A 15,050-nucleotide genomic window follows, 5' to 3' on the forward strand; every position below is an offset into this window, starting at 1 on the left:
GTCGCTCCTGGGTTTTGGGTGCTGGCAGCGTGCTACCGCTGTGATCTCTGCCAGCACTCGCTGATCATTCAATACACTGACATAATGCCAATCTGCCTATGTAAGCAAGGCAGAATGCCGTTTTATCAGTACAGAAGACATGGATCCTGCATTTCTGTAAAGCAGAAACACCAATTCACGTCTTCTACTAGTAAAAACACCTCCCCCACTACACTGAAACATTAGCTAGGCACACAGTTAACCCTTTGATAACCCCTGATGTTAACACCATGCCCTGCCAGTGTCATTGGTACAGTGCCAGTGCATATTTTTAGAACTGATCAGTGTATTCAGTGATTTATTTTTATGAGGAGGTAAGTAAAACCTTGGTTGAGGGGTGGCTGTGGATGTAGTATACTTGGATTTTGCAAAAGTGTTTGACACAGTTCCCCACACACGGCTAATGTGTAAGGTAAAGTCTACAGGCTTGGAAAGATCCGTTTGTAATTGGATAGAAAATTGTCTAAAAGATAAAATTCGGAGAGTAGTGGTTAATGATTCTTACTCTGCATGGTCTAAGGTTATTAGTGGTGTACCCCAAAGTTCAGTGTTGGGACCCTTACTTTTTAATATCTTTATAAATGATATAGGGTCTGGGACTAAAAGTACCATTTCAGTCTTTGCAGAGGACACCAAGCTATGCAGTGGAATAACTTCCTTACAGGATGTCTCCAACTTACAGGCCGACCTCAATGCACTGTTTCATTGGGCAACTATGTGGCAAATTAAGTTTATCGTTGATAAATGTAAAGTTATGCATGCATCATACATACTAGGGGGAGAAGAACTGGGGTAATCCATAGTGGAGAAGGATCTGGGTGTTCTGGTAGATCATAAGCTTAATAATAGCATGCAATGCCAAGCTGCGGTTTCCAAAGCAAGCAAAGTCCTTTCTTGTATTAACAGAGGCATGGACTCCAGAGAGAGAGAGAGAGATATAATTTTGCCCCTGTACAAATCATTATTAAGACCTCATCTGGAATATGCAGTTCAGTTTTGGGCACCAGTTCTTAAAAAGGATATCGGGGAACTGGAGAAAGTGCAGTGAAGGGCAACCAAACTGATAAGAGGCATGGAGGAGCTCAGCTATGAGGAAAGATTAGAGGAACTGAATTTATTCTCTCTTGAGAAGAGGAGATTAAGGTAGGATATGATCAACATGTATAAATACATAAGGGGTCCATATAGTGTACTTAGTGTTGAGTTATTCACTTCAAGGTCAACACAGAGAATAAAGGAGCACTCTTTGCGTCTAGACTAGAGAAAAACAGATTTTGCCTCCAAATACGGAAAGGTTTCTTCACCGTAAGAGCTGTGAAAATGTTGAATAAACTCCCTCCAGAGGTGATTCTAGCTAGCTCACTAGATTGCTTTAAAAAAAGTCCTGGATTCTTTCCTGGCTGTACATAATATAACTGGGTACTAATATTTAGTAAAGGTAAAGTTGATGCAGGGAATATCCGATTGCCTCTCGGGGGATCAGGAAGGAATATTTTTCCCCTTCTGTAGTAAATTGGATCATGCTTTGCTGGGGTTTTTTCGCCTTCCTCTGGATGAACTGTGGGTATAGGATTGTGTATATGGGATTGTATGGTTGGGGTGGGTATAGGATTGTGTATATGGCATTGTATGGTTGGGGTGGGTATAGGATTGTGTATATGGGATTGTATGGTTGGGGTGGGTATAGGATTGTGTATATGGCATTGCATGGTTGGGGTGGGTATAGGATTGTGTATATGGGATTGTATGGTTGGGGTGGGTATAGGATTGTGTATATGGCATTGTATAGTTGGGGTGGGTATAGGATTGTGTATATGGGATTGTATGGTTGGGGTGGGTATAGGATTGTTTATATGGCATTGTATAGTTGGGGTGGGTATAGGATTGTGTATATGGGATTGTATGGTTGGGGAGGGTATAGGATTGTGTATATGGTATTGTATGGTTGGGGTGGGGTGGGTATAGGATTGTGTATATGGGATTGTATGGTTGTGTTTTCTTTACTGCTTTTTGTTTTTAATTAGTTGAGTCAGAGTTTTTTCAACCTGACTAACTATAGAACTATGTATTAGTGTCACTAGTTCCTCAAAAAGGTGTCGAAAGTGTCAGTTAGGTGTCTGATTTGTCTGTCGCAATATCATATCCCACTATAAGTCACTGATCGACGAGATTACCAGAAAAAAAATAAAATGTATATAAAAAAATAAATAAAAATATCCCTTAGTTTGTAGATGCTATAACGTTTGCGCAAACCAATCAATATACGTTTATTGGTATTTTTTTTTATCAAAAACATGCAGTAGAATTCATATTGGCCTAAATTGATAAAGAAATTTTATTTTTTTTATTGGATATGATTTAGAGCAGAAAGTAAAATATATATTTTTTTTTGTTCAAAATTGTCGGTCTTTCTTTGTTTATAGCGCAAAAAATAAAAACCGCAGAGGTGATCAGATATCACCAAAAAAAGCTTTATTTGTGGGAATAGGAACAAAAATGTTTTTTGCGTACAGTGTTGCATGACCACGCAATTGTCAGTTAAAGTAACGTAGTGCCGTATCACAAAAAATGGCCTGGCCATAAAGGGGGATAAACCTTCCGGAGCTAAAGTGGTTAAGGATGAAGGCAGCAAATGTTGTACATGCTGATCATAGTGCATTTTTCCCTGAAAATGGGAGTAAAATGGGTTGTTCCAGACACTTTAATTAAAAAGTTTATTGCAAAGGGGAAAACAATATAAAGAAGTACAGAAACTGATAGGCTGCTCAGCTAAAATGATCTCAAATGCTTTACCAATGGCAACCAAAACCAGAAAGAAGAAAGAAAATGGAAAACTACCATATGATTGAATCCAAGAATAGCCAAAATGTCAAAGACTCAGCCATTGATCAGCTCCAGGGTAATCAAAGAAGGTCTAAAGTTAACTGTGAGTACTGTAACAATTAGAAGACGCCTATGTGAAGCCAAGCTGTTAGCAAGAAGCCCCCGCAAAGTCCCATTGTTGAAAAAATGAAGTGCTTAAGAGGTTACAACTTGCCAAAGAACACACTGACTGGCCTAAAGAGAAATGGCGCAACATTTTGTGGGCTAATGAAAGCAAGATTGTTCTTTTTGGGTCCAGGGGCCGCAGACAGTTTTTCAGATGACCCCCAAACACTGAATTCAAACCACAATACACCGTGAAGACAGTGAAGCATGGTCACACAAGCATCATGAAATGGGGATGTTTTTCATAATATGGTGTTGGGCCTATATATCACATACCAGGGATCATAGTTCAGTTTAAATACTTCAAAATACTTAAGAGGTCATGTGTTTCAACAAGACAACAACCCTAAACACACCAGTAAGCGAGCAGCATCTTGGTTCAAGACCAACAAGATTAACGTTATGGAGTGGCCTGCTTAATCCCCAGACCTAATCCAATAGAAGACTTGTGGGGGTGACATATAAAATGCCGTTTCTGAGGTAAAACCAAGAAATACAGAGGAATTATGGAATGGAGTGCAATGGTCCTGGGCTGGAATACCGGTTCACAGGTGCCAGAAGTTGGTCAACTCCATGCAACACAGAAGTGAAGCAGTTCTTAGAAACAGTGGTTATACAACTAAATATTAGTTCAGTGATTCACAGGAAAGCTGAATCTTCAAGCAGTTTTCAGTTCATACAGTAAATTTTTGAGTTTGTAAAAAAAATGCAGGCACTGCTATTTTTTGGAAAAGCCTAATATTCCTTTTTCTTCACTTTTTGTTAAGTAATAACAAACTTGAAACATTTTTCTTCATGTTTTCATTTGAAACAGACTGTGCAGCATTCCCAATGCATTTGGGTGTATGGACATAAAAGATATAAGGATTTTGAAACTTACTCACTTTTTTAAACAAACTGCCATTATTGTTAACACAACTGTATCTGTATACAGTATGTGTGTGTGTGTATATATATATATATTAAGGATAGATCGATTATCGGGGGCCGATATGCACTTTCCCTGATATATCGGTATCGCCCCGGAACTGGCCGATATTTTTGTGACGTCATTCTGCCTTCTTAGGCCCCCTCCCTCACCTTGGACAGCCTCATCTGGAGTCAGGACTAGTCTCGTGGGAGTGTATCACAGCCATACACCCACCCACAGCAGCCCGGTGTCAGCTAGCCACCCACATCCACAGGCCCTGTACCAGCCAGCCAGCCACAGGCACTGTACCAGCCAGCCAGCCACCCACAGCTCCTGTGCCAGCCACACACCCACCGCAGGGTGCCAGACAGCCAGCCAGCCACCCACAGACAGGGTGCCCGACAGCCAGCCACCCACAGACAGGGTGCCAGCCAGTCAGCCAGCCACCCACCACCGGGTGCCAGACAGCCAGCCACACACAGACAGGGTGCAAGCCACTCACAGGCCCTGTACCAGCCAGCCACCCACAGCCCCTGTGCCAGACAGCCACCCACCCACAGACAGGGTGCCAGCCACTCACAGGCCCTGTACCAGCCAGCCCCCCACAGCCCCTGTGCCAGCCAGCCACCCAGCACAGGGAGCCAGCCAGCCATTAAGCATTAAAATAAACTTAACATGTTCAGTACCAGATTTTTGTCAAAAATTGTCTTTATTTTTCAAAACTTTAAATGTACAAAATATCGGCCGATACCGATATGTTATGACTAAAATATCGGTATTGGCCCTGAAAAAACAATATTGGTCTATCCCTAATATATATATATATATACAGTCAGGTCCATAAATATTGGGACATTGACACGATTCTAATATTTTTGGCTCTATACACCACCACAATGGATTTGAAATGAATTAAAATGTGCTTTAACTGCAGACTTTCAGCTTTAATTTGAGGGTATTTACATCCAAATCAGGTGAACGGTGTAGGAATTACAACAGTTTGTATATGTGCCTCACACTTTTTAAGGGACCAAAAGTAATGGGACAGATTAACAATCATAAATCAAAATTTCACTTTTTAATATTTGGTTGCAAATCCTTTGACATCAATTACAGCCTGAAGTCTGGAACGCATAGACATCACCAGACGCTGGGTTTCATCCCTGGTGATGCTCTGCCAGGCCTCTACTGTAACTGTCTTCAGTTCCTGCTTGTTCTTGGGGCATTTGCCCTTCAGTTTTGTCTTCAGCAAGTGAAATTCATGCTCAATCGGATTCAGGTCAGGTAATTGACTTGGCCATTGCATAACATTCCACTTCTTTCCCTTAAAAAACTCTTTGGTTGCTTTCGCAGTATGCTTCGGGTCATTGTCCATCTGCACTGTGAAGCACCGTCCAATGAGTTCTGAAGCATTTGGCTGAATATGAGCAGATAATATTGCCCAAAACGCTTCAGAATTCATCCTGCTGCTTTTGTCAGCAGTCACATCATCAATAATTACAAGAGAACCAGTTCCATTGGCAGCCATGCATGCCCATGCCATGACACTACCACCACCATGCTTCACTGATGAGGTGGTATGCTTTGGATCATGAGCAGTTCCTTTCCTTCTCCATACTCTTCTCTTCCCATCACTCTGGTACAAGTTGATCTCGGTCTCATCTGTCCATAGGATGTTGTTCCAGAAATGTGAAGGCTTTTTTAGATGTTGTTTGGCAATCTCTAATCTGGCCTTCCTGTTTTTGAGGCTCACCAATGGTTTACATCTTGTGGTGAACCCTCTGTATTCACTCTGGTGAAGTCTTCTCTTGATTGTTGACTTTGACACACATACACCTACCTCCTGGAGAGTGTTCTTGATCTGGCAAACTGTTTGAAGGGTGCTTTCTTCACCAGGGAAAGAATTCTTCGGTCATCCACCACAGTTGTTTTCCGTGGTCTTCCGGGTCTTTTGGTGTTGCTGAGCTCACCGGTGCATTCTTTCTTTTTAAGGATGTTCCAAACAGTTGATTTGGCCACACCTAATGTTTTTGCTATCTCTCTGATGGGTTTGTTTTGTTTTTTCAGCCTAATGATGGCTTGCTTCACTGATAGTGACACCTCTTTGGATCTTATATTGAGAGTTGACAGCAACAGATTCCAAATGCAAAAAGCACCATTGAAATGAACTCTGGACCTTTTATCTGCTCCTTGTAAATGGGATAATGAGGGAATAACACACACCTGGCTATGGAACAGCTGGGCAGCAAATTGTCCTATTTCTTTTGGTCCCTTAAAAGTGGGAGGCACATATACAAACTGTTGTAATTCCTACACCGTTCACCTGATTTGGATGTAAATACCCTCAAATTAAAGCTGAAAGTCTGCAGTTAAAGCACATCTTGTTTGTTTCCTTTCAAATCCATTGTGGTGGTGTATAGAGCCAAAAATATTAGAATTGTGTTGATGTCCCAATATTTATGGACCTGACTGTATGTATATATATATATATATATATATAAAAACACACACACACTGTGAGGGGAAAAAGTATTTGATCCCCTGCTGATTTTGTACGTTTGCCCACTGACAAAGAAATGATCAATCTATAATTTTAATGGTAGTTTTATTTTAACAGTGCGAGACAGAATACCAAACAAAAAATATCCAGAAAGACGCATTTCAAAAAAGTTATTAATTGAAAGAAGTATTTGACCCCTTCGCAAAACATGACTTGGTGGCAAAACTCTTGTTGGCAATCACAGAGGTCAGACATTTCTTGTAGTTGACCACCAGGCTTGCACACATCTCAGAAGGGATTTTGTCCCATTCCTCTTTACAGATCCTCTTCAAAGTCATTAAGTTTTCGAGGCTGATATTTGGTAACTTGAACCTTCAGCTCCCTCCACATATTTCCTATGGGATTAAGGTCTGGAGACTGGCTAGGCCACTCTAGGACCTTAATGCACTTCTTCTTGAGCTACTCCTTTGTTGCATTGGCCGTGTGTTTTAGGTCATTGACATGCTGGAATACCCATCAATGATCCATGTTCAATGCCCTGGCTGAGGCAACAAGGTTCTCACCCAAGATTTGACAGTACATGGCCCCGTCTATCTTCCCTTTGATGCGATGCCAAAGAACTCAATTTTGGTCTCATCTGACCACAAAACTCTCACCCAGTTCTCCTCTGAATCATTCAGATGTTTTTTAGTAAGCTTCAGACAGGCCTGTGCATGTGCTTTCTTGAGCAGGGGGACCTTACAGACACTGCAGAATTTCAATCCTTTATGGTGTAGTGAGTTACCTATTGTTTTCTTGGTAACTATGGTCCCAGCTGCCTTGAGATTAGACAAGATTCTCCTGTTTAGTTTTGTGCTAATTACTCACCGTTCTCATGATCATTGAAACTCCACGAGGTGAGATCTTGCATGAAGCCCCAAACCGAGAGAGAATGACAGTTTTTTTGTGTTTCTTCCATTTGTGAATAATCACGCCAACTGTTGTCACCCTCTCACCAAGCTGCTTGCCGATTGTCTTGATGCCAATTCCAGCCTTGTGTAGGTCTACAATCTTGTCCCTGACATCCTTGGACAGTTCTTTGGTCTTGGTAATGGTGGAGAGATTGGAATCTGATTGATTGCTTCTTTGGACAGGTTTCTTTTATACATGTAACAAGCTGAGATTAGGAGCACTTCCTTTAAGAGAGTGCTCCTAATCTCAGCTCGTTAACTGTATAGATGACACCTGGGACCCAGAAATCTTGCTGATTGATAAGGGATCAAATACTTATTTTACTCATTAAAATGCAAATCAATTTATAACTTTTTTTTAAATGCATTTTTCTGGATATTTCTGTTGTTATTCTGTCTCTCACTATTAAAATAAAGCTTCTATTAAAATGATATACTGATCATTTCTTTTTCAGTGGGCAAATGTACAAAATTAGCAGGGGATTGAAGGGTAATGGTGTTTTAATGCTTCATAGCCCTCTCTATTATTCCTGAAATTATGCCTGATTTATAGTCATAACCTCGATTGTTCAGCTATGTCTAATATGCAGAAATAGTTGCAAATAAGAACATCTGATAGGTAAATTTGTTATGGGAACAGTTTAAACTTGTGTAGTATGCCAAAAAGTTTAATGTGACCATGAGTCATACTGAAGCCAAGCCCCTTTTTACAAAATTATTTTTTCTGTTGTTCTAACTGTATACCGTATATGCTCGGGACATTTCCTGAAATAAATGAACATGCTTTGACTCTACATCTTGTGTGCGTCTCTATGTGTTCCCGAATATTCATAGGGAGCCCATCTAGCCATCTGGTTCAAAAGTCCCTTACAGTTTGCTGTCAGTGTGTGGGATGCAAAATCATCTAAGGCGAGTGAATATTACCTTATTCTTGGCGCATTCTAACACCTTAGCTCTGATTATTTTTTTTGCATTGAAAGAACCACGGGCCATATAATTGTTTTAATGGGACAGATATAAAAGATCTGTTGGTCCAGATCTGGTTGCACTCTGCATACAAGTTTTGCAGGAGCTGTGTAGAAGCTGTGTTGAAACACAGCAGGTTTTGATGGCAGGATGGCTCTCACTATGTGCAAATAAGCTGTATTATATGCTGCATGCTTAAAGTTATAAGATATATATGTATTATAAGAATTATATGTGAATGTGTGCTCCGACACTGCACTCTTGTGGTTGACCGGATTGTCAGATATCTCTGTAAAGGGAGATTGGTACAGCCGATCCCAGTGAGAAGCAGGTCTTTGTGAGACACACAGTCACATAGGGATAGCGAAAGGAAAAGCTATATGGTACGGTGGCTTCCTCGCATCCTCAGGGTTTTTAAGGCTTGGTTGAAAATAAGTAGCAAACATGCATCTCCGATTTATGGAGAAAATTGTAAAGGATATGCAGGCAGAGTGTCATCAACCAATTATTACTAGGTTAACCCTTGGGTTTCAAATTTAGTGGTCTGGACAGAGACTCCACCTGCAATGAGACACCACCTGCAATGGCAAAATCAAACTCAACATCTATAGGTGCATATAGTACTCCCCACATAGGAGAGAAAATATGTAAAACACAGATTTTAGGTTAATTCCTAATTCTGGTGAACTTATTGGGTAGGTATGCTGGAAATCTCCACACCAGAAGGAGGGATACATGCTACATGACATCTCCGCATTGTTTTTTCCAGGGAGATATGGAATCTCTGATTAACCCTTTAGTTTGGGCCCAGTCCAAAATGGATGTGGGGAAAATTTCTTGCACTCCCTACAAAGCAAGGTTAAAGAAAGGAATAGCACCAGTGTTTCTTAAGCAGTGTCCACTGTCACAGGAAGAGATTGAAGGCATCAGACCTTTGGTGCTATCTTTTCTGAAACAGGGGATAATAGAAAGAGTCATCTCACCCTACAACACTCCCATTTAACCCAGTGCCTAAAGCAGATGGCACTTGTCATTTTGTACAGGATCTAGAGGGGTTAATAATCTAGTGATCCCGAAAGACCCCATTCTACCTTATGTACCATCGCTGATTACCTCTATACCCCATGACCCTTCGCCAACTAACCTGGGCACGTGTTTCCTAAGGCTATTTAAACTCATCTGCAGTCTACTCCATAGCGCTCCATGCTACATTGCAGTCTTGGACAGCTTGTCAGGGTTCTGTCCTTCAGTATGTCGAGGACTTACTGTTGTGCAGTCCCTCCCTGGAGGCTAGTCAGGTTGATACTTTAAGTCTGCTGATATATCTGTGCAAAGAGTGTTACAAAATTTCCCAGTCCAGGGTCCAGCTCTGTCTTCTACAGGTTGAGTATTTGGGGTTTAAACTCATCCCCGGGGAATGCAAAATAAGCTCTGCAAGGGTTACAGCTGTCATGGGAATGGCATGCTCACTAACAAAATAAAAAGACATGCTGTCCTTTTTAGGTATGATTGGTTACTGCTGCCAATGGATACCTGACTGTTCCCATTTTGATAATATACTCAGACAAAGCTCTTTGACAGAAGCTCCAGACCTAGTTACTTGGGATGATGAAAAAAATACATGCATACACAAGGTTGAAAACTGCAACGGTGGCTGCCCCAGGGTTGGGACTCACTGATTATTGTAAACCTTTTTGTATACGAGGGACAATATAAAACAATGGCTGCTGTCCTTGGGCGGGAGCATGGAGGTAAGCTGAGACCTGTAGCCTATTTTTCCAAAGTAGTTCCAGTTCCGGTAAAGGAATGCCGTCGTGTCTATGAGCTCTGGCAGCCTGCGTAGAGATATCAACGGTTCTCCCATTGGGAGAACAAAATACTTTAATAGGTATTCCTCAACATAGTGCCTCTGTGTTTATAAGTCATGTACAGAGTAGAACGAAGAGTTGGAAGGAAAGCAGATTTTAGGGAGGTAAAACTAAAAAATACTGTATATATTACATACACACACGCAAAAAAAAAAAAAAAATCAGACCAGGATAAATCACATAAGAATTTTTTCCACCTATAAAGTGGTTGTGAAGTCAGAAGGTTTTTTTTTTTATCTTAACCACTTCCCGACCGCCGCCCGGCTATATACAGCGGCGGTCAGCCCCTCCCAGGCAAAGTGATGTACCGGTACGTCATTAGCCTGGGAGCCAATAGGGGGCAAGCGCGTGCCGCCGGATGCGTGCTCCCGCCCCCGCTCGTACCCTAAGAAGCCTGCGCGTCCGCCAGTCACTCATGATCGTCGGGTGGAGAGGGAGAAAGGCAGACGGCTAATATAAACAAAGCCGCCTGTCACTCTCCCCTGTGTAAAAGCACAGATCACTTGGTCCTGCTATGTAGGACCGTTGATCTGTGCTGTAACACACACAGCCACATTCAATCATAGTTAGAAGCACGCCCCTATGGACACCCTTAACCCCTCCCTCTCCAATAAAGTTAACCCCTTCCCTCCCAGTGTCATTTTTACAGTAACAGTGCATATGTATAGCACTGATTACTGTAGTAATGTCACTGGTACCCCCAAAAATGTCAGTTGAGGGTCCGATCTGTCCGCGCAATGTCGCAGTCCCGCAAAAAAAAAAAAACGCCGCCATTACTCGTTACAAAAAAAAAAAACAATAAAAATGACAAAAATCTTTCCCTTGGTTAGTAAACGCAATAACTTTTGCGCAAACCAATCAAAATACGCTTTTTGCGATTTTTTTTACCAAACATAGGTAGCAGAAAACAAATTGGCCTAAAATGTTAAAAAATTTTGATTTTTACATTTTTTTGGGGGAATTTCATATAAAAAACTGTGAAAAATATTGTTATTTTTGCAAAATTGTCGCTCTTTTTTTGTTTATAGCGAATGATCAAAAAATCGCGCACGTGATCAAATACCACCAAAAGAAAGCTCTCTTTGTGGGAAAAAAAGGAAGTCAATTTTATTTGGGTACAGCGTTGCACGACCGCGCAATTGTCTGTTAAATTCACGCAGTGCTGAATCGCAAAATAGGCCCTGGTCAGGAAGGGGGTAAAATCTTCCGGGACTTAAGAGGTTAATGCATTCTATGAATTAGGATAAAAAAGCCTACCCGAGCCCTCTCTCAATCCAGCGGTGTCCACAAATGCCTCGGTCCTCCAGAACTCTCCCTCCTTATTGGCGGAGACACAGCAGCAGTGCCATTGGCTCCAGTTGTTGTCAATCAAACTCAGTTAGCCAATGAGGAGAGAGAGAGGGGGGCCAGACTACGGCTTCATGTCTGAATGGATGCATGGAGCTCGGGTGCCCTCATAGTAAGCTGCTTGCTGTGAGGGCACTCAACAGGAAGGAGGGTCTAGGAGCTCCAGCCAGGGACCCGAGAAGAGGAGGATCTGGTCTGCTCTGTGCAAAACCACTTCACAGAACAGTTAAGTATAACATGTTTGTTATTTTAATAGAAAAAACAAATTAGATTTTACAATCACTTTAATGTGACCTAGAATATGTACAATTCAATGAAAACATACTGAAATTGTTTAGCGGCAATTAAAAAAAAAAAAAAAAAAAAATGTGGTTGCATAGGTGTACAGATCCTTTTATAATTAGGATGTGGCTGTGTTTAGAATTAACCACATTCAAACTGATGTTAAACAGTAGTCAGTACACATATGCAATCAGTGAAAGGGACTCTGATTAAGCCTTTATGAAGTTTAGCTTCTTTTTATTTTGAAGTTCAGGGTTTTTCTGACATTTACTCAGTTGCCTCTTACAACAAAAGCCATGGGCTTGCAAAGAGGTTACAAAGCATCAAAGACATTAGATATACCATGGGACAAGGTGAAGACTGTCACCAACAATTGCAGAAAATATGGCACAGTGACATGACCAAGAACTGGATGTTTCTCCAAAAATTATGAACAAATAAATGAAAACTGGCCCAGGAAGCTGCCAAGAGGCCTACAGCAACATCAAAGGAGCTGCAAGAATTTCTGGCAGGTACTGGTTGTGTACTACATGTGACAACAATCTCCCGTATTCTTTATATGCCTTGGCTGTAGCCTAGAATGGCAAGACAAAAGCCTTTTCTTACTAAGACAAACATCCTTATTAATACATAAACTAAATTCTGAGTTTAGTTTTCTCACCACAGTTTCACATTCCTATTGGGGACCATACAGTACCTTAAGCTAGCCATAGATGGACTAAAATATAGCTGGTTCAGTAGGGACAAGCTGAATTTCGATTAATGTGGGAGTTTCCCTGTTAGCAGAGGTCAACTTCTAAATTGACTTTTGTTAAACAGGAATGTTGGAAAGCTTTTGCTGATCAGCGACTGCAGCCACTGACCAGTGTTTTCTGACAGCACACAGCGGGTGAGTTTTCTTCATCCTCCTTGCTTGTGTGGATGGATAATACCATTTGTTCATTTTTGTTCAGCCTGCTGGCTAAACTGAAAAAATTGACCCATCTATAGCCAGCTTTAGTCAAGAGTTTTGTTTTGCCACTGGGGAATTCTGCCTCCAGTAGCAGGTTCTCCTCCTTTCAATCCCCACCTTTTCCTCTCTATAGTCCAATCAGATTTTATGACAAATCCAGTGCAGCCCCACCAATCAGACATGCCTAGCTTTCTATTTCTACTACAGCTCTCCTCTCATGGATCCTTGCTCTTACCCCAGAGATCCTGAACCTCCCTCTAAACACTTGCTTGGAAGAGAAGAGGGTGTTGGAAGGTAAGAGAAGGATTTAGGGACATCCCCCCAACTGCTGTGCCCCCCCCCCCAACACAACCCTTCCCACCCCTATATTATTGCCAGTCATCCTGCACAGCTCTCCCTATCTGCACATAGCCTGCTCCTTTCGACTACTCACATCGCCAGAGATGCAGCCTAAGGGGGTGGCTGTGGGTTACAATGTCAGCCAACCCCTGCATCATCATCCAACCCCCCTGTCCTTCAATATCAACCAGCTCTACCCCTACTATTACCCCACACCTCCTTGCACTATTACTCACCAATCTATCAAACCCTTTCTCTCTGCACCTCCACTTCTTTTAGAATCCATAGTGTCTGCAGCCCTCCTTAACAGAAGTCAATGCAGGAGAAGCCCTCCTTCAATCAGCACCCACCACTCCTGCACAATCCTTCTCTTACCACCCATGACGCCTGCATTTCCTCTTCCACCACTGCAACTATGCATGCCCCCCCCCCCCCCCCCCAACATGTTCATGGAATTGCCCTCTTACCACATCACCCCATGTCTGCATACTCCTCCACTGCTTCACCAATGCACCTATAAAGCCACACCCAAACCCTCACCTAATACTTGCACACACCCCTCCTTTTCTTTCACCTGCACCCTGCCCCCCTGTTCCTACTACCATGACAGCATCCTCAACAACAACCACTCTCCCAACACCATCAAATTTATATAATCCACCAACCCCACCCCCTTGATTTCAATATCACACTTACACACCTCCTGTTTACCCACCACATCTGCACCCCTCTGCTCGCAACACTGTTCCTGAACCTCCCTCTGGCATCTGCACCTGTATATATGCTTCTCACTGCCATTCCTCTATGCCTGCACATTTAACCCCAAATACACTCATCTCTATGCTCTCACCATCCCCTCTAACCACTGCATTCTTACCCCTCCTCTCACCAGTGTCTCTTCACTACCACCACCTTTTCTATAGGCCCATCCTCTCAACTCATGTCTGAACAAAGTGCTTCCCCCTCAACATTGCACCTGCATCCCCTTTTTCCCATCTCAACCCACCCCCAACTTTGGGCACACTTGTGCATATAGATTTATTTATTTCAGCTGTGTTGTTCACTTGGAGTTCAACTTCAATAAATTATCAAAAATGATGATGAAAAAAAGATAGACAGGTATTAATATGCAACTATGATAAAAAAAAGAAAGACCAAACACAAGCAGTTATTTTTATGTAAAGTACAAACTGCGAACTCATAAAACCCTGTGAAAAAAAGTTGAGAATCTTTGACTTTTACATCTTTGTTTTAAATACTCCATTTATATCATACAGATTTCTCTTTAACTCACCTTAGAGAAACATCCCATCATAGATTATAGAGTAAGTCTTTTATAATCTCCTAACCATAACAATTCCTTCCCGACATACTTATGTCCCATGGTATCAAAAACATGCACAGTTCTTCAAACTTACCTTTTTAAGAACCAGATCTCCATTCATATGCATGGCCAAGTTACTGAAATGTAGCAACATCTGGTCTGTTGGCAACTGCTGCTCAATGACATCATCTCCATATAGAACAATAATGGCAACACAGAGAAAAAGATGGAAATAATCTGTCTAAAGGATATAGAAAAATGACAAAAAGAAAATTTAGCATTTTCTTAATACAGGCAACAACGCTACAGATGAGATAGACACATATTGTTTCTTTTAACAAACCCATTATCTGATAAAGATCTTTAAAGTAAGGGAAAACAAAAAGGTCAAATACAACAGCAAACAACATTATTCAGGTTAATAAAGTATTATCTAAAGCTAAACATATTATTTTAGTTTTGGATAGAGTAGAGTTCGAGAGATTCAGCCTCTCTATGTCCCAGGGACCATTGTCAACAAGACAAAGTGAGAGATGATCCAACATTTCGAGATGCCACAAAAATAGGAATAAAGAGATAATCTTT

At 41.5% G+C, this 15,050-nt stretch overlaps 1 protein-coding gene across 3 annotated transcripts in view; it reads right to left on the bottom strand.

The window, feature by feature from the left end:
• TBC1D16 (TBC1 domain family member 16) overlaps window positions 1–15,050 on the bottom strand; it is a 267,299-nt gene that overhangs the window by 17,734 nt on the left and 234,515 nt on the right. For all 3 annotated transcript variants that reach the window (XM_082271734.1, XM_082271733.1, XM_082271735.1), the window contains one exon: window positions 14,560–14,706. In XM_082271734.1, the coding sequence (XP_082127860.1) occupies window positions 14,560–14,706 (147 nt within the window). The remainder of the gene's footprint in view (window positions 1–14,559; window positions 14,707–15,050) is intronic.

This window comes from Pelophylax lessonae (genome assembly GCF_965119305.1).
Source record: "Pelophylax lessonae genome assembly, chromosome: 11".
NCBI lineage: Eukaryota > Metazoa > Chordata > Amphibia > Anura > Ranidae > Pelophylax > Pelophylax lessonae.